The sequence below is a fragment of the Quercus robur genome, chromosome 2 (assembly GCF_932294415.1).
Source record: "Quercus robur chromosome 2, dhQueRobu3.1, whole genome shotgun sequence".
NCBI classification, from domain to species: Eukaryota; Viridiplantae; Streptophyta; class Magnoliopsida; order Fagales; family Fagaceae; genus Quercus; species Quercus robur.
In genome coordinates, this window is record NC_065535.1 from 91517546 (window position 1) to 91539823 (window position 22278).

Below are 22278 nucleotides of genomic sequence, written 5' to 3' on the forward strand. Positions count from 1 at the left end.
GGATAAAGAAATAACAACCCATTATTTGAAAAAGTAAGTAAAAAGACAAATATAACTACTCATTCTCCAAACAATATAAAAATTAAGAGACCGTGGAAAATGCTCTAATGCCCATTTTTTTCACTTGTGACTAACCTCCAAGTGTTGTACATTTGATATTTTGTCTGCATTGTGCTTGCTTGTTTGGTAGTGTCTTTTTTAAAATTAAAATTGAGATTATTTGCAACTTTAAAACTAGTACAAATTCAATCAAAGATGATTTCGAAGATTTAAAAAAACATCTTGTTCTATTTTCATAAATGATTATATTATAATGTATTGAAAAATATTGATTTTATATCTTTGTTTTTGTTGACGATTTATTAATACTAGATGAATGCTTTTTGGAGTTTTAAAATGTTTTTTTTTTTTTTTTATACTCCTACCCCTCAAGCTCCAAGTCCTACTATGAATATATACAACTTGTTACTCAATCATCTATGTAATACCATGAATGAATAATAATTTTTTCTATATATACGTGGTTATTTTTAATCAGGTTTAATGAGGGTGGGATTTTTTTATTAAAAAAAAAATTTAAGAGGGTAGAACTTGGACAATTTTAAATTATTCAATGGACAAAGTTTAGCCACAAAATTGATTGTAGCTTAAGGCTACAACCTTACTCAATAAAATAAACATTACTTCATATTTTGAAAATTTAACTGTTAAATTGCATATTCTTTACGCTTTTAATACACATGTCAAATTTTGTGTCAATCAAATATTATTTACTATATAATCTATAAGCTTATATTTTATGTATAATTTTAAACTATAAAAACTTACAATTTAAACAATTTATTGATAATATAGCTATTGATATTTAATTTTTTAGAAATTTTACAAACATGGAGGATATAAAAAGAAAATGTAACCTAATGGTGGGTTTGTTGAAATTCACCTCCAATAAAAAAAATATATATTGAGTAAGGTTATGGCCTTAAGTTTCAACTAATTTTGTAACTAAATTTTGTCCTTATTCAATTTAATTTTTTATCCTAAATATGACACTTTTTAAAAGGATGATTTCTTTTTTGAGAAACAAACACATACATACACACAAGAAAGAGGGAATGAGATTCTAACACAAAATCACGACGTGAACTACACTCAAATTTTTAAGGGATATTTTTTCTTTGTTAAATTGGATTAATTTGGAAGTATAGAAAAGTGGACAGAAAAAGCTTTTTATTTTTTATATATATGGATATAGGTAATGTGATTTTTTTTTTTTAATATATCGATATAATGTGAACTTAAATGCAAATAACACCGTAAGAAATTAAAATAATAATAAAAAAGTAAGGGAAAATTACAACTTATCCATCTGTAGTTTGGTTAAAATTTAAGTTGTCTACCTGTGATTTGAAATCTGACACTTTACTCACTTAAGGTTTAACTAAAATTTAAATTGCTTATCTGCAAATGCTCCGTTGGATTCTTTTTTATCTTGTTAGATCTTATATTTTTATGTTTTTTGTGTTTTTGAAGGAGAGAAACATAAAAGTTGAGTAAAATTACATATTTAGCCATTTTTTTAACAGAGGTGAGTTATAATAATCTGATTGAGCTAACCTTAAGTGGATAAAGTTTCAATTTTCAAACACTTGATAGTTTACGGTTAGTGATATTCTTTGATCAAAATAGTATAAATAAGACACTTGACATTTAACTGTTAGTGATACTCCTTAATAGAAAGAGTATAAATGATAAAGTAACATTAAATTGAAGGTATCCGTAGTATAGTCTTTGAAAAATACATTTGTTTTTCCATTAAAGGGTTTTTTAAGATATAGGGATCATATACTAAAGAATTATTTCATAATTCACTATTGTATGGTATACTATGTGTGTTCAAAGGCTTTATATATATATTTTTTTTTTGGTTAGTTTCAATTCTTTTCATTCATCCTAGTTTAAGTTTAATGTGTTTGTTTAGTGATGTTATGCATTTGTCAATCACTGATATAGCCAAATTATGATGATATATATAACCAACAAATAAAAAAGGAACACAATCACTCATAAACATATGAGTTCAATAATATTTTTGTGTTAAATAGTAGAATGGATCCAGCCTTTGTGTACGTTAAAAGGCACTTTTATTTTTGCTAATGTCAAAAGTTTTTATTCATTTCAATTTGAGGTTAATGTGTTTTCCAATCATCGAATATTACCATGGATATCACTACATAAACACATAAATTTAAAATTAAAATGAATGTCAAATTTTGACATTAAAAGGCAAACAATAAAGATGTTATTACCTATATAAAAAATATAAAATAAATAAAATAAAACATTAAAAAGCAAACAATATTTAAAGAGAATGATAAAACCATGTAAGTGTATTTTTAGTTGCATGGTGAGTTACATGACTTGTTTAAATAACATATGTTGATGGATTTATGACTAGGTTGATGAATAAGATTCTTTCAAATTAATTTAGAAGAAAATTTTGGCATAACATTCAAGTTAATTAACTAATACTTCATTTTTTTAAAAATAAAAAACATTTGACACTTTTAGTGTTTCTAACTCATACTAGGGTTATTTTTAGAAAACCTACTTGGTGGCTAAGATAGTAATATAGATGTTTCATACCTAGTAAGATTATTCTACCTGTGTACAGATTTTAAGGAAGCGCTTATAATTGTTAAAAGTCTCGTGAAAATATTAATTGAAAAATCTTCCTCCCTTTCAATACATGATTCTTTAATTAATACTTTGAAAAAGAATATTATTGCGATCTTCTAAGATTAATGCAATCTAGGGTTTACTATACACAACACTGAGATGCTGCTCAAGGAAAACAGTCATGGAGATCAGTTTCCGGTGGGCATGCGAGTCCTTGCAATCGATGCTAACTTTGTCTGTCTCAAATATCTCGTTACAGTACTTCAACAATGTCGATATAAAGGTTTTTCTTTTTTCCTTTTTCTTTTAGTATATATATATATATATATATATATATATATATATGTGTGTATATATATTTGCATCATGTTTATTGTTTTGCCTAAGACACTACATCAAAAAAAGTCTATTACATCAAGTTTTAATACAGCAAAATATATATAATAGTATTAGACAAAATATTGCATCTAGAAGATAAAATTGTTGCAATAGTAAATTAAAAGTGTTAAATTATTGTATTAATAATAATAAGTTACAAAAACTTATAATTTTCAGTTGCAATAGAAGTTTTAATATATTAGTAAAAATTGTTGCAATAACTTAAAATGAAGAAATTGTTGCAATAAATTGATATTAATTATTTTTGCAATCTATTGCAATTAAAATATCAAACTAACAGCTTATTACAACAAATTTATTATTGCAATAATTTAATATAATTTTTTTTACAATCTATTGCAATGACAAATACAAGACTGCAATTGAGATATCATTGCAATAACCTAATATCAACTATTTATAACCTATTGGTCTATTGAATGACAACAAATGATATCTTTACAATAGTTTGATCCAAATTATTTTATTCAATTATTTGCAATCTATTATAATAAGATTCGTGAAATAATAGCTTATTACTACAAAATATTCAAAGCAGTAAATTGTTTATTGCAACTATATATACCTATCAAAAAAAAAAAAAAAAGTTTATTGCAACTATATATATATATATAACATTGAATCAAAGTTTTCATTAGAATATTTGAAGTTTATTGCAACAATTTTTTTTTTTTACCCAAATCTATTACCTCAAATTTTATTACTACACTCTACATCAACCATTGCAATGACTCTAAAGCCATTGCAACGATTTTTTTTTTTTATTTCAATAAACATTTTTTTTTCTTGTAGTGAGAACAACTTCTTCATTGATGTATATGAACTAATATTTAATCTTCATCATCATCTTCATAGGGTGTGTTTGTTCAAAAAATAATAATAATATAAAATTTTGAGAGAGGTGATTAGTAAAAAATCTTACTTTTATTCTTATACTCAAACCTTTAAAATAGTTCTTTGTCTGTCAATATCTAATTTTTCTCAGTAAAAAAATATGTTTTAAAAAATTTACACCCATGAAAAAAGAATTGACATTGCATGTTATGGTAAAAAAAGTTAAACCTAGTGCAGCAAAGAAAGGTGAAGTTCATAATTAACGCTAACCTATCTTTATTACTTACAAAATATGTGCGATTGTTCATGCCAATTGATATTTGTTTTTGATATAGTTTAATCCCTTTTTTTTTTTGGCAAATTCTTATTGTCATGATTAATTTATTAGATTGATACGTAAAACTTTAAGAACTCCATAATGCATTCATGCATGAAGAACATTTACTAATTCATGTATTAGCCGGTAAAAAATTAGGGAAAAAAAATTGTGAGTGATGTAGTAATTGTGTAGAGAACATTATATATTGAAAAAGAGATTGATCGGAGACTTGAGCATATATGAGTTAGTTATGTAAACTGTTAGTTATGGATTACAAAATGAGGACAATAGGCATGGACTTCACATTTAATCTGTCTACTATACGATCTTCATGTTCATATTGTTTCCTCAGGTTCTCTTTTTTTTTCTTTTTCTTTTTTTAATTGAGAGGTTTCAATATCATTAGAGGAACCTTGAGTCTCATATTGCCTCGATCGTGAAACTCAACTAACCTGAAAAATTAAATGAAGCACTATTTACATTTGTTCATCGATGGTACATGATATGATAATAACATAAAAGTAAATAGTGTTTTTTCTAAGAATAATTTAAGGCCATAAGATTTTTCATAATCTTTTTTGTATTATTGATAATCTACGTTTTAATTTAAACTAGCGTTATTTTCACCTTAATTCACCACAAACACTAGTTCATTATGTACCAATCATACCATGGGAGAAGTTGCTTAAAAAATTCATATCCTTTAACTTATTTCATTTTCTAGTAAAAAAATAAAGAACGTAAAAATAGTGAAGAAAGGAGTAGTGGGGGAAAAAAAATATTTTGGTTGGTCAATGAAATTTGCTTTACGGTGAAAGTTTTTTTTTTTTTTTTTTTTAGTAACAGAACTCCTATGTAATCATTGGCTTACAATTTGTTAACTCTTCTACATTTGGTATGCAGTCACTGCAACAACCGATGCAGAAGAAGCTCTTCAAATTTTAAGGAACAAAAATGAGGAATTCGATATTGTGATTACCGATGTCGTAAGGGAGGACATAGATGGCTTCAAGCTTCTGCAAATCATAAGCCTGGAAATGGATATACCAGTTGTTAGTAAGCTCTAAAACTAAAAGTCATTCTGCATATTCCTTGATTTGCTACACAAATATCCATGCACACACATTGTAGGGGTGAGTTAATCATGTGCAGGTATTGTAGGGGTAGGTTAACTATTAGGCCATTTAGGCAATGACATAAGACCCCCTAAAATATAATATATTACATCTATTTGTTTTATAGTATTGCCCAAAACTAAGTAAAGCCTCTCTTCAGCAAAAATAAATAAAAATAAAAAGTAAAGCCTCTCACTTAGAATTTTTTTAAAAAAAAAAAACATTTACTATTGTCCAGTAGATATTGCTCCTAAAATTTTTTAATTAAGTTCAAAATTTTAATAAATAAAAATTATTTTCAAAATATTACACTCTTTTCGAGTGTTATCATTTTATTAATATGTTTTATTATGTTAATTTGCGACAGTTTAAGAATGTAAAAAATTTTAATTTTTCCTCTCTATCAAAATTATAATTAGAATTAATAGTTTTCAAACTCTCAAAAAAAAAAAAAAAATAATTTATAGTTTTCAAGACAGACCAACATTACCAAGAGATATAATGAGCATAAAATGCATTTAGAATTAGAAGGTTTTTTAATACATTTTATAAACATATGAAAATAGTCCACAGGATATGTTGAGCCAACATAACCAATTGAGATTGGAATAACTTTACTCGTACCTGCATTCTCTATAACACCAATTTTTTATGGACCAATCACAAAAATTCAGTATACAAAGTCCTGAAAAATGTAGCATCCAATGACTTATTGAATTTGAAATTGTTGCAGTGGTGTCTGCTAATGATGATGTATCCAACATAATGAGAAGTATAAAGCATGGGGCTCGAGACTACTTGCTGAAACCAGTTCGACTACAGGAGATGATGAATATTTGGCAACACGTTATCAGAAAAAATCTTGATAACCCAGAGAAATCTAGCATTACCAAAGAAATAATAGATCAAAAAACATCAACTCTGAAAAGAACTAGAAACCAATCAACAAAGGAAGAGGATGAATCGACAAAGGAAGAGGGTGAGACCAACACTCACCCTGATATTGCTTCCTCTTCCCGGAAGAAGTTGAGGATGACATGGACCCAAGAACTACATGAAAGATTTCTTGATGCTATTCAGGAACTAGGCAATGAAGGTAAATCCTAGATCAGAAGAAACACACACATGAATTTCTTAATTCTTTTTCCACAACTATGCATAAGGTACAATTCCTTATAGGTGGTTCCTCGATTAAATTCATACACATTGTTACATTAAATTTAACTGTTATTAGAAAAGATACTATTATTTGTACTATATTAATTAATGCTGTTTGATCGAATTTTATTGAGTAACATAAAATACACCACCAAAGAAATTATATCTAATTTTTTCATAGTAAATACAACATATTGTACTTTGCTAATGTATGTGAAACCTATTATTAATAAATACCTAACATTTACAGAGGCAGTTCCAAATACTATACTCAAAATCATGAACGTTCCTGGACTCACACGGGAGAATGTTGCTAGCCATCTTCAGGTGCGTTAATTTTAAGTCGTATTATGTCAAAATTTGTGTAAAGATCAATGGCTTGTAGTGTGGCAATTGTATATTTTATCCAGTGAGAATCACTAATTGCCAAGGTCATGATAGTAAAACTAATTCCAGCTTGTTTCTTACTATGCGTCTTGTACTATATAGAAGTATAGAAATATCTTGAAGAAGCAAAAAGCTACAATGAATCAACAGAAAAATGGTGAGCCCAATTTGAATAGAAATTCAACGAACATGCATGGTTGTTACACTGCCTATCAAAGTACAAGTGCAGTGCCTAGTAACATTCATCCTGTAAATCTTGTTCCAAGTTCTGAAGAATTAGCTAGCTCAAAGCAGCTGTACCAGTACTACATGCAATCTCGACAGGACCCAATGGAGCAAGGGATGAATAATCATGTGTATGGAAATCCCCCTTCAACTCCATTGCCAACCGAAAACTACCTTCCTGTGCCGGACTTCAAATTGTTGAAGTTTCCAAGTGTCTTTCCAGGAATCAAGGTGGTTGATGGATGCTTGGGAATTTCTTCAGGTCCAAGTAATACACCACCTTTTAGTCCTTCCATCCCTGATGTTTGCTACATTCCATCCACTCAAATGCTTGAAGATGATGCTTCGACTCAAATAGATGCAATTCCCCAGCATGGTTTAGTTGCGTGGCCTCCTCAAGATTTTGGACCTGGTATTTCTCTCTATATTCTATCACTTGAACATTGTATCATTTCATTTTTTTTTTTTACATTATTATTATTATTGATAAGTTACATAGGCACCTAATCATGACTTCACCTCCTGCTAATTATTAGTATGAGTTGAGTGTAGCTTATTGATGTAGTTTATTGGTGTCATTTCATTTATTGTGTCAAAAACTGAATTGAACAAAACAGATGAAGAAATAAATGCCAGCTTTTTAATGGTTTGGATTTATTTGTGTCAAAAGTTGATTGTAACCTATAATATATCTTTAATTTTCCATGCTTGTCATATATTCAAAATTGTAAGAGGTATTACTTACCAAATGTAAGTATAACATATGGCTGAGAATTTAGCCATTGAGTTGAAAGGCAATTTCAATTCATTTATCTTTCATGATCGTTCTTTTGCAACAGCAATAACCTTGTTCATTTTGAAACCATTCCTTTCCAAGAGTCAGTTTTTCTTTTCTTTTTTTTCTCTGTGAAGGATAGTTTTTGGCCCAAACTATTAAGCATATTTTCTTTTATTAAAAGCTATAGTTGCATTTTGTGAGTCTTATATGCAATGTTACTCTCCATTCCAGTGTCAATTGGACTAAAACTCATTTGAACTAATATGAATCTCATCTATACAAAATTCAAGATGCTCACTATAGATGGTTCTCTGCCATCATTTTCTACTTACGCTCAATTTGTTTCATTGAATTTTTTTTTCACAGAAATCATACAAAATACTTTCCATTTAAACTTATATTTCTTTCTTGGTAATAAATTGCAATAGATACAGACAACATTTGATATCTCTTTACTTTTTTTACCAACTAATAATCCTAGAAACCTTTTCATTCTCCACCAAAAAAAGTATTTGTCAAAAAATTAAGATTAATATCATAGTAAAAGGCTTTTTTTCCTCTTTTTTTTTTTGGTTTTAAAAGACTAATTGATGAAACCAACAAAAACTAATTGAGAATGACACACAAATTATTACGATGCCCTTGACTACGATAGATCATTCCTTCATTAAATTTCGGTTTATCTTATAGATGGCATGTATAATTTTTCTTCTTGCTTTTATTTTAGGGCAACAGGCGGTGAAAAATTTTGTCAATGAACCTGGAGATACCAATTGTGAAAGAAAAAATATTGACTTGCCAGACAACATGCAAGATCCGAATTTGACAGACCTAAAAGGAAAAGGCAAGGCCAAAGCTGTGCAATATTTTCCAGAGCATCCACACATGGAAAGTGGTTTCCATCAGTACAGAAACAGTTTCACGGATGATGAACTCACCATGATGGTCAAAGAGGTAATATTATAACAATAAGGCAAAGTCTAGCTCATCATGTGTTTTTTTTTTTTTTGATAAGTTCTAGCTCATCATGTTATTGCCATGTTCAGTCTTCATGTTTAGGAAGTCATTTAGTCTTGAACTTTGAACTCATCATTTGGGAAAGAAAAAAAAAATACTAAACTAATGGAATGATTGATTTGTAATCATATTAAAGTTTTTTTTAGAAAGTAATCATATTAAAGTTAAAAGGACTAATAGGAAAAAGAATACAAAATAAAACTTAAAACACTGAATTGAAAACATGTAAAAATTAATAGGTGTAATTTGCAATTTAGTCCACCCAACGTCATATTTCTTTTTATTGCCTATTTATAATATCGATTAATTTTTTTTAGAATTTACTGTGCTCTTAATTTTGTTTCATAATGATATCCTCTTTGGACTAACTAATATATTGGCTCCACTACGAGAGAGAGAGAGAGAGAGAGAGAGAGAGAGAGAGAGAGAGAGAGAGAGAGAGAGAGAGAGAGAGAGAGAGAGAGAGAGAGAGAGAGAGAGAGAGAGAGAGAGAGAGAGAGAGAGAGAGAGAGAGAGAGAGAGATAACTTATGGCATTTGCTCATGATAATTATTATTTATTATCAAACTAAGACACCAATTAGTTTTTTTTATAAAAGCAAAGATCAAACTCCACCAATATATTGTGTGTGCTTTTATAATGACTATATTATAAATATTAATTGTCATCAAACAGTGACATCAGGGCCTTTTTTTTTAATAATTTATTGGCGCATATATAATAGTGATAATGACTATATTAATATGACAAGATTTTTTATAATTTTTATCATCGATAATTTTGCTTTGGATTAAAAGAAGCTTTAGTTACAATATATTTTACATAAAAAAATAGTTACTTTCTTTGAATTTGTTCCTTCTTTTCTGTATTGCAGTTTAACGATGAGGATCCTCCAAAATTGTGATCATGATCACGTTCTAACCGAAGCTGGTGCTCGCAATAATGATTTTTTTTGGTGATTCTTATAGCTAGGTAGGATAAGTATTTTTGTGTAAAGCTGTTAGCTGTCCACATCTCGTGGGTATTTAATTCTTATAGCTGTTAGCTAGAATATTTTCTGATTAGTTATATCCATTTTTTGGCCATTAGATGCTTTGCACAACAATTCTACACACAATTTCACATCCAATCTTACAATATATTGATGTGATGGTGTCCATAATGTAGACATGAGTGAGCAAAAAGTTTCCAACACTCATAATCTAACATGTCAACATATTATGAAATTAGTTGTGTTCCTTAAATTATTGTATTTTAAATATCCTAGAGAATTAGTTGAGAATTAATGACAGATACTTTTATGCCTTGTGTTTTTATTTTGCTTTTCATGGATTCTATATGAAATTTTTAGAGATTTTTAGCACTCTAGAATTTATGTAGAAATGGTTTTATATTGTGAGGATTCCATAATTGATATCATTTCATCTAGAGTATCGCTTGCCTCTTGCAACATAACCAAAACGTGAATTGTATAAGCCATATATATATATATATATATATATATATATATATATGTAATAATACAAGTGCTGAGTTATATACTAAATAATTTGAGTGCTGGTAATTCTTAATATTTTTAAATAGAGATATCTAAAGTTCAAATCTCACCTTCCTCGTTGTAACCATTAAATTATTAATAAATAAATGAAATCACTTCCATGTAGATCAACTAAATTTGGAAAAGGTCTGAAGCAAATTTAGCAATGAGAGGAGAAACTACCATAAGCATATTTTCTGAGATCCTTTATAGAGCTATGCATTCAAACCACTAATCCAACAAATCTTAATTGACCTAACTCAATGTTTCAGGTTGGTTTTTGATAGGATGATGAGTTGAGCTGAATTCTAAATATTTATTAAGCTTGAGACATGTAAGATTTTGATTGGCAAAATTTTCATTCTAGGACTTAGTTTAAATTTGTTAAGATAGTTTATTTTGGCATTTTGACCCTTATTTTTAATGAAATTGCAAAATAATATCCAACTGTGTAATTGAAATATTTATTAGATATATAAATTTAGATATAATTATTTAAGTGTAATACCTTAAGTTCTCCAATTAAATTTAAATACATATTCTTCTCCAAATTTTTGTCCTATCAGATAATGTATTTAAATAATTGAATGAAAACCCAATTTCTATTATTATTCCCAATTCCCATAGGTTAGGTTGGATTGGGTTGCGTTAGGTTGAAGATTTTCCTTTTTCTTTTTCTTTTTTAAATAGTGTTGTAGATTCTCAATCCAAAAATCAAGATACCACAAACTCAACCCAACCCCACTAATGCACACCTCTAATCCTTATGAACAACCTTGTCGAAAATAAAAATGTAAAACCAAGTTAGATGCTCGTTCCAAAGCCCCAAAAATATCGCACCACGCAAAATTAATGGTAGATGGAGTCAACAGTGAAGTGTGTGCAATTCTTGGAGAAGCGCTCGTAGGCAATACAGTTCAGCGGTGACCATAGTAATGGCACTATTGGGCTTTATTGTGACCATCGGATTTTTGGCCCGATAGTTCTTAGCTTTGTAAGCTATTCAGTTTTTTATTTTATTTTTAATTTTAAAAAATTAGGCTAAAATCCAAAAGTCACCTTCTATATTTCACAAAAGTTCATTTTAGTCTTCTCTCTAATTTTCAATTTATTCAATCAAGGCTTTTCCATCAACATTTGTTATATGTTATGGTTAATTTTCCAATTTTTTAAATTTATTTCAAATTTTTAAAATTAAAAAAAAAATCAACTAATGATTGAAAAGTATTTTTCAGAATTTTTTTTTAATTTTAACCGAAGTTCACAAAAAGGTCTTAATTAAATAAATATGAAATTTAGGAGAGTGAAATGAACAAAAACAAAGTTAGAGGACTGAAATAAATTCTAAAGAAACTTTTTTTTTTTTTTTTTTTTGAGGAAGAAAATTCTAAAGAAACTTAAAAGGTAAGTTTTGCATTTTAACCAAAAAAATTAATATAAACTAAGTTTGTGGCTTACTTAACATACCACCAGACCAATCTAGCCCTTCGCTACTTCTTTCACACACTGATTGAAAACAAAGTTCATTACTATATGCTAATCCTCAGAGTTGTTAGGCCGAATAACCATTTCGCATTGAGATTTTTTTCAGGGTGACATGCACAAATTAATTTTTAAGAATAACACATTCAATTGATTATATAGCTTGGTGAGATGTTCCTAGATTTTTTTTAGCCTATGTTCTTGTCGTTGATTTTTCAAATTAAACTTGTGCACTTTTTTCTAAACATATTTCCAACATACATTTTTTTTTTTTAACACACAAACTTAATTATTTTTATCATACACAAGGACATAACATACAATTGGATATATGATCATGTGATTGATTAAAATTTAATAATGGAGGCAGTTGAGCTACATGGTGACCAAACTCGGAACCAAAATATTTAATTCACTTAATGAAGCACTCCACTTGGATTTGACGGTTAAATTAAGTCACGTGTTCAGTCCCTGCAAGAAATTGATTCTAGCTGGTTAGCGGTTACGGTGGAGCTAGTATTGACTCTTGGAGACCTCACAATGAGGGTAGATAACTTTTCTTTGCATCTTTTTCGTAATAACTATAAAGTGATCATTAATTCGCTGTCAGTACTAATCTTATATTATAATTGATTTTATTACTAATAGACAAAGTCATTATATATCATTACTCTTTAGGGGTAATTACTATTTGGTCCCCAACTTTGTTCTATTTGTCCGGATAATCTCTAAGGTAGTAACATTTCAAATGTGTCCGTTTAATATATCCTTAATAGTATTGTGTCAAATTAATCCATAATATTTTCTATTATTAGCAAGCAATCTACTTAACAGTAAAAGATTAATTTGACACAATACTAGACCAAATTGATAGATTTAAAAAGTTATAAACTATTTTAATATATAAGACAAACATTAGCGATCGATTAAGGCAATAATTAATTATTCATTTTTTTTGTATTATGTTATAGAGCATGTTAACAGATACTCTTAAAACAATTGATAAATCATTTTAAGATAATTTTAACACCACTTTCATGAAAAATATAAAATACTATCAAAAAATTAATTTTCAAAAATCATTTTTTCATATACTGTTTTCAAAAATAGTTCCTAAACCAATGTGCTTAGGCCTTAGGGCATCCATTAAAATTTTACTTATATTATATACACTTTTATATAAAAGGATGGGAGAAAGTTAAAAAAAAAATATATATATATATATATATATATATATTGAAATTGTTGTCAAGAAAGTTAATAACTTTTTTATTTTTCCTATAAAAAAATTTTAAAATGGTTTACTATTGTATGTGATAAGGGCATATATTAGTAAAAGCGCACATATATATATATATATATATATATATGTATGTATGTATGTATGTATTTATGTATGTATGTATCCAGAGGTGGCAGGTACTTGTTGAATGTTCTCATATGATGATTGATGATTTTCCTTCTATTGGGGTCACTCGAGTAATATAAGAGAGTTCATCAAAAGAGTAATATAAGAGAGGGACGTGACACGACATATTTTTACCAACTAATTGAGCATTAGAGATGAGTTATTAAGGAGGGAGAGACAGTGACACCACGAAATGATAGGGAGACTCCAAATACCTGGTAAGCCGTGGACGTTTCTGCACCAATAGTTTTTTTCTTCCTCTGTGTAGTAAATTGCACTAATCCCCGACAATAAATGTACACGATGTAGTTGAAGTAGTACTTATTACAGCGAAGAGGAAACAATTGGATATTGGATTATTCAGTTTCAGAGAGAAATGGTCGGAATAGCCCAAGTTAACGTTTATCTTCGAGTTTCTGCAGTTCTATTCTATGTCTTAACAGCTTGTTTAGTAGGCTTAGATTCTCAAACCAAGATTATCTTCTTCGTTGCGAGGAAAGCTACTTACAGAGATTTGGAGGCGTTCGGGTAAGATCTCACTCTCTCACTCTCTCACTTGTGTTTGTGTATCGCGTGCAACCACTTATCTCGATATGAAATAGATCAATTTCATAGTTCATATATTAATATTACAAAGTTAAAGATATATATATATATATATATATATGTTACATTATTTAAAATTTTTAATAACATTATATTACTATTTTACATGTTAAATTCAAGAAATAACATCTAAACTATGAAATGAACTCTTTCTGATTTAAGCAAATAGATATATATATTTATATATCTTGTTTTCGTTCCAGCTTTAAACTAAACTAGATCAACATTTGTGTGGTGTGCATGTGTGTGTGTCTACTCATTGACCATGTAATTTAATTTGTTCCAGTTAAGTTGAACAAAGTTTTGGTGTTCATTTTGATAGGATTTTGGTGTATGTGGATTCTGCGGCTGTTGTTTATAATCTGCTTCAGCTATGCAAAGGTTTAATCTCAGCTAGGTTTGAAGGAAACTTGAAAGGGGCATATATATACATATCCTGGATTGGTTTCCTGTTAGATCAGGTAATTTCCTCGAATATCTCTCTGCGTTATCGTTGTTTCAGAGCCTCATGGAAGGTAAAATTTATTCAGACATCTATGTTAGAGTATGTTTGAATATTGTTTATTTTGCTGAAATTGAAAAATTATTGCTGAAAATATGGTAGATAAATATAAAAGTTAGTTGAAATAGTACAGTTGAGCCTATAAATAGTAACAAAAATAAGTTGAATAGTGAAATAATTTTCATTTTTCATCTTAACCCACACACACTTAGGGTCCGTTTGGATTGAGCTTATTGTTGCTGAAACTGAAAACTGAAAACACTGTAATAAAATAATTTTTAAATGTGTGAATAGTATCGTGAAATCCATTTTTAATATTTTTTAACCTGTGAACAGTGTTCAACAGTGTATGAATAGTGTTCTTATCCCCCAAAATCAGAAACGGTGCAGGAAAAAAAAAAAAAAAAAGTAAAACGCAAAACGCAAAACGCAGACTTGAGTTTCAGCAGGATCCAAACGCCCTCTTACTCTGCCAATTTCATGTGAAATTAGTGTGTTCAAGTAACACTTGGAAAAGCAGCTTTTGTAAACCAGTCTTTTTTGAAATTTTTTTTATAAAAATAAAATAGACAGTATATTTGGCATGATTATGTGCAAAACGTAGATAACTTGAAAATTCCTATTAAAACCATGTTGCAAGCTCCATAAAATATTTTTGTTAAAAAATATTTTCAGGAAAAGCTGCTTGTTTTTTTTTTTTTTTTTTAATTATTATAAATTCTAAGGAAGATAAATCATGGTGTTTTTAAATGTTTAATGGTGATCCCTGAAGTTTTGAGATATCACTGTGCCTTTTCTCAGTTCAGGAACAATGCACTGAATTTTAACATTAATTAATGCTTTTTTTTTTCTTTTGATAAAACATTTTTTTTTTAAATCATAAATTTTTTTTTTAGAGAGTTTCAATTTATGGTGTCCACTCTTGATGATAGATATTTATCATTAGACCAAGACACTAATAAGTTTTTAATGTAAGCAGAGATTAAATTCCAAATCTTATATAACCATCAAACTTTACTAGGTGAGTTCACTAGAAAAAAAATAATAAATAAATAAATAAATCATAGACCTAAATCACTATTTATTACCTGAAATAGCTGGCAGTGGTCCGTAGGCCCTTAAGTTATTGCCGCATTCATGATTAGGGTGACTCTTTGTAAGTGTTTTTTTTTTTTTTTTGGTTGCTACTTGCTTCTTTGTAAGGTTTCATTGAAGGCAACCAGAAGTTTATTTATTTCTTTATTATGATTTGGATTTGGATAGAGCCAGCTCTTCTAGTAGGCCAATTAGGTCATTGTCTAAGGCCTCCGAGTAGAAGGGGCCTCAAAATTTTGAAAAAGAAGGAGTAGTAGGAAAAAAAAAATTAATTTCAGAAGAAACTCCAAAAAATCTGATATATCCTTATGACCAAAGAACAAAAAATCTGGAACATTCTTGTAAACATTGGTAACCCAAAAAATTCTTTGGTCTAAAAAAAATCTAATATCCCAAAAATATCATCCTTAACCTTTAGACAAATCAAAATTCAAAGGGATAAAATGCAAATCCGGTCTAAAAAATTACCCACAAAACAATCTCAAATCCATAAAATTTACTCATACCTTTTCTCTCTCTCACTTTTGCTCTCCACCTCTCTCTCTCTCTCTCTCTCTCAGCTCTTGCTCTCTACCTCTCTCTCTCTCAACTCTTGCTCTCTGCCTCTCTCATTTTTTTCTCTCAACTAGTTATACTCTTAATTCCTTTTGTTGGTGGCTCATGCTTCCTCTGATTTGAGGAGTGATTCGTCTAAACTCTATGCTCACGATAGTTTGCAAAAATACTGTTTCAAACTTAAATCTTTTCTCAAACTTGATATTTACTATAATATTGATGGTTTAGATTTATTTTCAGAGTTAAAAGTTTTAAAGGAAATCTTACAAATAAAACGATATACTCCAACTGACATACTAAATTATATATATATATAAAAAAAAAAGGTTAGATTTATTTCCAAATACATGCATTGCTTATAGAATTTTACTAACAAAACCTGATATAGTTGCTTTTGCAGAAAAAAATTTTCAAAATTAAAATTAATTAAAAAATATCTAAGATCGAAAATGTCCAAGAAAGATTAAATGGATTAGCTATATTATCGGTTGAAAATGAGATGTTAAAAGAAATTAAATACAAAAATTTGATTAGTCAATTTGTATCTTAAAGAGCAAGAAAATAACATTTAAAATGAAATATATTATAATATAACAATATTAAATAAATATTAATTTAATTAATACATAAATATAAAAAATGCTCAATTTTAATTCTCACATGAGGCCCAAATGTCTATAGCGGGCCCTAGATTTGGATAATGAAACAACAAGATGGCAATTTCTTGGAAGCTAGCACATCACAGGAAACTTTTGTAACAGAAGTGTCAAGTCTCAGTCATACTAGTATTAGGACTATTCTTGCGTAAACCAATTGAGCAATGATAGGACCACATAATTCTTTATAATTTTGTGTCACAACTCGTCATATGACGAGTTGTAATTGACACAGGTGTGATGGTAGACTATATAAAGACACATTTTTATTAATCACAATTCGTCATATGACAAATTATGACACAAAATTATGAAAAATTATATATCTTGAGCATTACTCAAACCAATTTGGTCTCACATCTTGCCTGTCATGTATATGTCAAGTCAATGAATCAGAAAAGGATTATTAATTACTCGCGAGCTGTCAAGACTCAAGAGGCAAAAATGAATCAATATCATGGAAAATCTTTTTTTTTTCTTTCTGGTTTATGGAAAATCAAATTGAATGCGTGAGATTTTGCATTAGAATTTTTGAACTCTTTGACGGTGCATCTAATTTATCTGTCCATTTGCCAATGCCTTATAGTTGAAAGTGTTTGGAGGTATAGAAAAAAAATTTTAAATTGTAAAATTAGTAGTATATTATAATTATCTCTAAATATATATATATATATATATATATATAAATTTATATATTTGTCTGTGTGTTTTTATTTCTATCTTTTAGGGTTAAAATTATCACACTAATTATATTTTGGTGAATATTACTTAAACTATAAAAAGTCGCGTTTGGCCTTCCTTTAATTGCTACAATATTATGAAATGTCTTTTTTTTTTTATTATTATAATTTTACAAATTTATGGTAAATATGTTTGTCAAGTTATGTGTGAAAGGATGGATAACTCAAAATTTCAAGTGCGAACATGTTGATTCACTAAAGAAGTTAACACCAACAAGCCTTTTTGAGTTTTCAATGATCTAATAGGCATGCACATATCACTTTACAATAACATTCTTTTCTTCTTCTTCTCTCTCTCATTTATTTATTTATTTATTTTTTTGGTTCAAAGTCTTACAAGTTGCAACTCAACTAACATATTATAGTATTTTTAACAATAATATTCATGATTCAAATCAATCAAATCTCCCTTCTCTCATTTTTGTAACTATCAAATTAAAAAAATATTTTTATTTTTTATTTTTAGTAATCATAAAAAAAACGATTTTTTTAACAAAAGTCTCAGGAGTACAAGTTATGAATTGTTTAATATTCCATTATCTTTTTTCCCCTTTTCTTTGTACTACATAATGAATAGTATACATAGTCTTTGTGTACACAACTATTAATCATTAACAAGTATAATTTTTCTTTTAAAAAAAAATTATATTAGAGTTAATAATTTCTTAATACGTGTCATTAAATCATATCATTAAACCTTAATTCTTCCTCGAGTGATGGTGCAGGTTGTAAAGTTATTTTCCATTAATGATTAGGTAGCACCACCTTTTGGGTTAAAATATTCTTCTCATCTCAAAAATATTGAACATTTTTAAACCTAAAATGATTTATATCTGTCTCTAAAAATTTAAAATGTTTTACATTTTGTCTATCCATCCACTCTTTTCATTTTTTTTTTTTTTCTTGATGTGTTTGATAGAAGGGACAAAATAAAACCCGCATAATACTTTATAGTAAAAAATGTGGCTTATATGATTATTTCGTCCTTAAAAAATAATTTGGATTCTACTTCCATCCCTAAAAAATGGATGGAAGGATGAAACAAAAGATTTTATAATTTTTAAAGGTATAATTTTTTTTTTTGGTAAATTTAGGGACGAAAATATGCATGACATATTGACATTGGGGAAGCAAGCATATGACTAAACTATTGTGTTGTTTCCAATATTGCTAAACAGTTAGCAGCTTACATTACATTTGCTGCAAACTCAGCTGCTTTTGAGGCCTCAGTTCTTGCAGTAACGGGTGCAGAAGAATTTCAATGGATGAAGCTGTGCAATAGGTTTACCAGATTTTGCTTCCAAATGGGTGGAGCATTGCTCTGTGGCTATGTGGCATCTATCCTAATGGCACTGATATCATTCATCTCCGCCTATAATTTGTTTAGCAACTACTCATCAAAACGATTCCTGCGCTTAAAGAAAACATAATGATCCATTCTTAGGCCAACGTTTCCATTATATTTGCCTAATAGTGTGGAATTTCAAAACAGGGCTTTTTGTTTTTTTTGTTAGTCAATCATGTCATATAAATGCATAGAAGCTATTGTATAAGCAGGTAAACGGTACGGTTTAGGCCTTCCTTTCAAATAGTGGCCATATGGGATTAAACTAGGGAAAAAAAAAGTTTGGGATTAGTACTTTTGAGAATGTATAAAATAATTAAGATTGTAATGTTTGAAGGTGTTATGAAAAATTAAAATCAAGTAATGTTATGGTGTTCCAAAATGGTTTAAGAGAAAGAATCTCAAGTCATACTCATTTAATTTACTTTGAATTTATTTTTTATGGGAATATACTTATTGCTATATAAAGTTTTTGTTAGTAATCACAAGTGATTGGTTTGGTGGTTTTTAAAGCTTTATGAAATCCATGAGGAGTAGGTTCAAAACTCTTGGCCAATATCTTGGGTTACTTCCAAAGAATTATCTCTTAGTAATTGTCTAGTGTGTAGAATGGGGAGGACTATACATACTCGAGAGGATGGTCAAGAACTCAAAGAGCTCTAACTATATATGCTAGTAAAAATTGATATATAATTTTGTAATACATTTTGGGATTTTCTCTCTCCTAGTAAGGTTTTACTCTTTTGCTCTGTTTCCAACTTCGAATTGAAAAACTACAACTCTAATTTCAAATTTTATTCTCATTCTTTTCTGTTTCTTTGTTTGAAATTGAGGAATTTATTTATTTATTTTTTTTTTTTTTTTGTCATTTAGATGCTAAGATGGCATTTTTTAAATGTTTTTTATAAAATTATTTTAGTAGCTATATAAATTTCAAATATGTTAGCGGTGCACATCATGTGCCACATAAGTGTTTTCTGTAAGTGAATTAACTATAAGGATTAACTTGATGGCAAGTTAAAAATGACAATTTCACCTATTTTCAAATCATCTTGAACTAATGTGTGTTTTATTGTAAGTTTCAGTTAACTTAACTGATAAAGTTTTTTATGGTTGAATAAGAGATTTGAGATTCAATCTTTGCCTACACCAAAAACTTGTTGGTATCTTAGTCTGATGATAAAAAACTATCATAAAAAATAGACGCTATAGATTGAAACTCTCTTTAAAAAAAAAAAAAAAAAAAGTGTGCTTTATTAAATGGGATGGGCTGAATATTGCTACACACTGGCATCTACTTTAGATGAGAGCTCTATACCTTGGCCCAATGTTGGGCTTAGCTTGAGTGGACTTTTATCCTCAGGCCCGCTAATTCTAACTGAACTGTCCTTATGGCCACTTCTATTTACTCTGTTGCTTCCATGGGCCAGCTTCTTCCACCTAACTTAGGCTTATGGAAGCGTGACAGCCTGTACGGCTGAACCTTGACGAGGTGCTCGGCATGGCTTGCCTTGACATGATACCATTCTGCCTAGTTTATTTCTTCTTCTGTATGATGTACACCAATCGATCTCGTATTATAGATACAATAGAATTCAATTTATGGTGTCTACTATTGTTCTTTATCATTGGACCAAAATGTCAATTGATTTTGGGTGTAAGTAAAATTCGAACCCTAAATATCTTACTAGACGGCAAAAATTTTTACTAATTGAATTAATTGAAACCCACATAAATTATTTGTTTTCCTCTAAATATTACTCAAAGAAGGAAATTATGGTGCAATTTTAATATATTTTCATTTGGAAAATACAACAATAAAGTCTTAGTCCTAAATTTTTTAGAGTAAGCTATAGATCATAAGCAAATTTATATATAATGGGCTTTATAATTATCATCTTGTCAACATGACAAGGTACAATATAGAGATCAAATATGTACATAGTTTTTCTCCAAACCAAATTGGAAGAATCTCTTCTAACCTATTACATAATGATTTATAAAACCATTCACATGTAATAAGTATTTTTTTTAATGCAATAATTATGAAAGATGATCTATTACAAGCGAAATTCTTAAAATCCTAACTATTCATGCTTAAATGAAAATTTGATAATGTTATCAATATCTTAAATGTATCTCAAAATGGTAGTAGTTAATATGAAAAAATTTGGGGTAATTAACTAATTATGGAATACAATAAATACATACTTTTTCCTCTCATATAATAGTGGATTTCAATAGTTAAATTCATTGTATGACCCATTATTTATGTAAAAAGGGGAAGTATGCGTTTATTGTATTATAATTATATTTTATAATTTTATCAAAATTTGAACCATTTATCTAACCATGAAAATTTAGAATTTTAAGAATCCATCAGTGACTTTATATCAAGGATTTTAAGAACTTAATATAGTAGAGTTATAAAACCCCTCGAGTTCCTTAATCCAACGACTCCATTACTACAGACAGAAGGCAAAGAAAAAAAAGGTGAGAAACTCAAGCTTTCATATCATAGATCATTATGATGGGGTTGAAGACAAGTTAATTTGTAATGACTTTGATGTGCCGTGATTATGGATAACATGATGCTTTCTAGATAGTTGAAAGGATGTTGATTCATTACGTGTGAAATTGCCTAATCTTTGTGTCATTGAACTGGCTTGAGTTCTCTCAACTTTAATTTATGACATCAATTCAGGTGAAACCCATGGTATGTTTGAGAGCGAGCGCTGGGAAAGTGCAACATTATCACATGGAAGTTATGATAATGACTTGCCCAAAATTGGCAATAAAACTTTTGATTTAGTACATGATAGATTCTCATTATCTTACAAGATTTAACCCCACTACAGGTGTGTCTATTTTTATTTCTTTTCATTCACCACATGGTAGATACTACTAGATATTTCTTCCATGTTCCTCTCTCTCTCTCTCTCTCTCTCTCTCTCTCTCTCTCTCTCTCTAAGGTCGAGAGATGATGCATCTAAATTCTAATTAAAACAATTGCACAATGACACAATGTAGAATTCATTTCATCAGTAAAAAGGTATCTAAATATTGCGAAGACTTCTCAAAATGAAAAGCAAAAAGCAAGTCTTGTATGTACAAACTCAAAACTTATTTGTTATAACTTAAGTTTCACTTTGGGCATTTCAATTTTCAAGTCTTCAACTACACACTAATATGATTTATGGACTATTGTTTCCCACTGCCTAAAACCACTAGTGTTTTAAGTAGGCCCGGTCAACTCGCCTGAGAGAGCAGGCGTCTTCTCAACCCCAATAAGGCCCTTCAAACATTGGTTCCACAATGATAATAAAAAAAACAAAAAACAAAAACCTATCATAATCACGACATTGGACGCACTCCTTACCCTTTTTTATTTAGTAAAAAAAGAATCACACTATCATGCTTGGCAGTAATATATACATATAA

At 28.9% G+C, this 22278-nt stretch overlaps 2 protein-coding genes across 2 annotated transcripts; both read left to right on the forward strand.

Annotated features, from left to right (window-relative positions):
- Positions 1-2838: 2838 nt before the first annotated feature.
- Positions 2839-8151, forward strand: LOC126705377 (two-component response regulator ARR10-like). The gene is made up of 6 exons (XM_050404360.1): positions 2839-2962; positions 5135-5287; positions 6080-6442; positions 6755-6831; positions 6994-7528; positions 8126-8151. The coding sequence occupies exons 1-6, from the start codon at positions 2839-2841 to the stop codon at positions 8149-8151; spliced, it is 1278 nt and encodes a 425-aa protein (XP_050260317.1).
- A 5463-nt stretch (positions 8152-13614) lies between these two features.
- Positions 13615-19201, forward strand: LOC126715801 (CASP-like protein 2C1). Its single transcript, XM_050416594.1, has 3 exons — positions 13615-13866; positions 14267-14405; positions 18671-19201. The coding sequence occupies exons 1-3, from the start codon at positions 13715-13717 to the stop codon at positions 18920-18922; spliced, it is 543 nt and encodes a 180-aa protein (XP_050272551.1). The 5' UTR covers positions 13615-13714; the 3' UTR covers positions 18923-19201.
- Positions 19202-22278: the final 3077 nt, after the last annotated feature.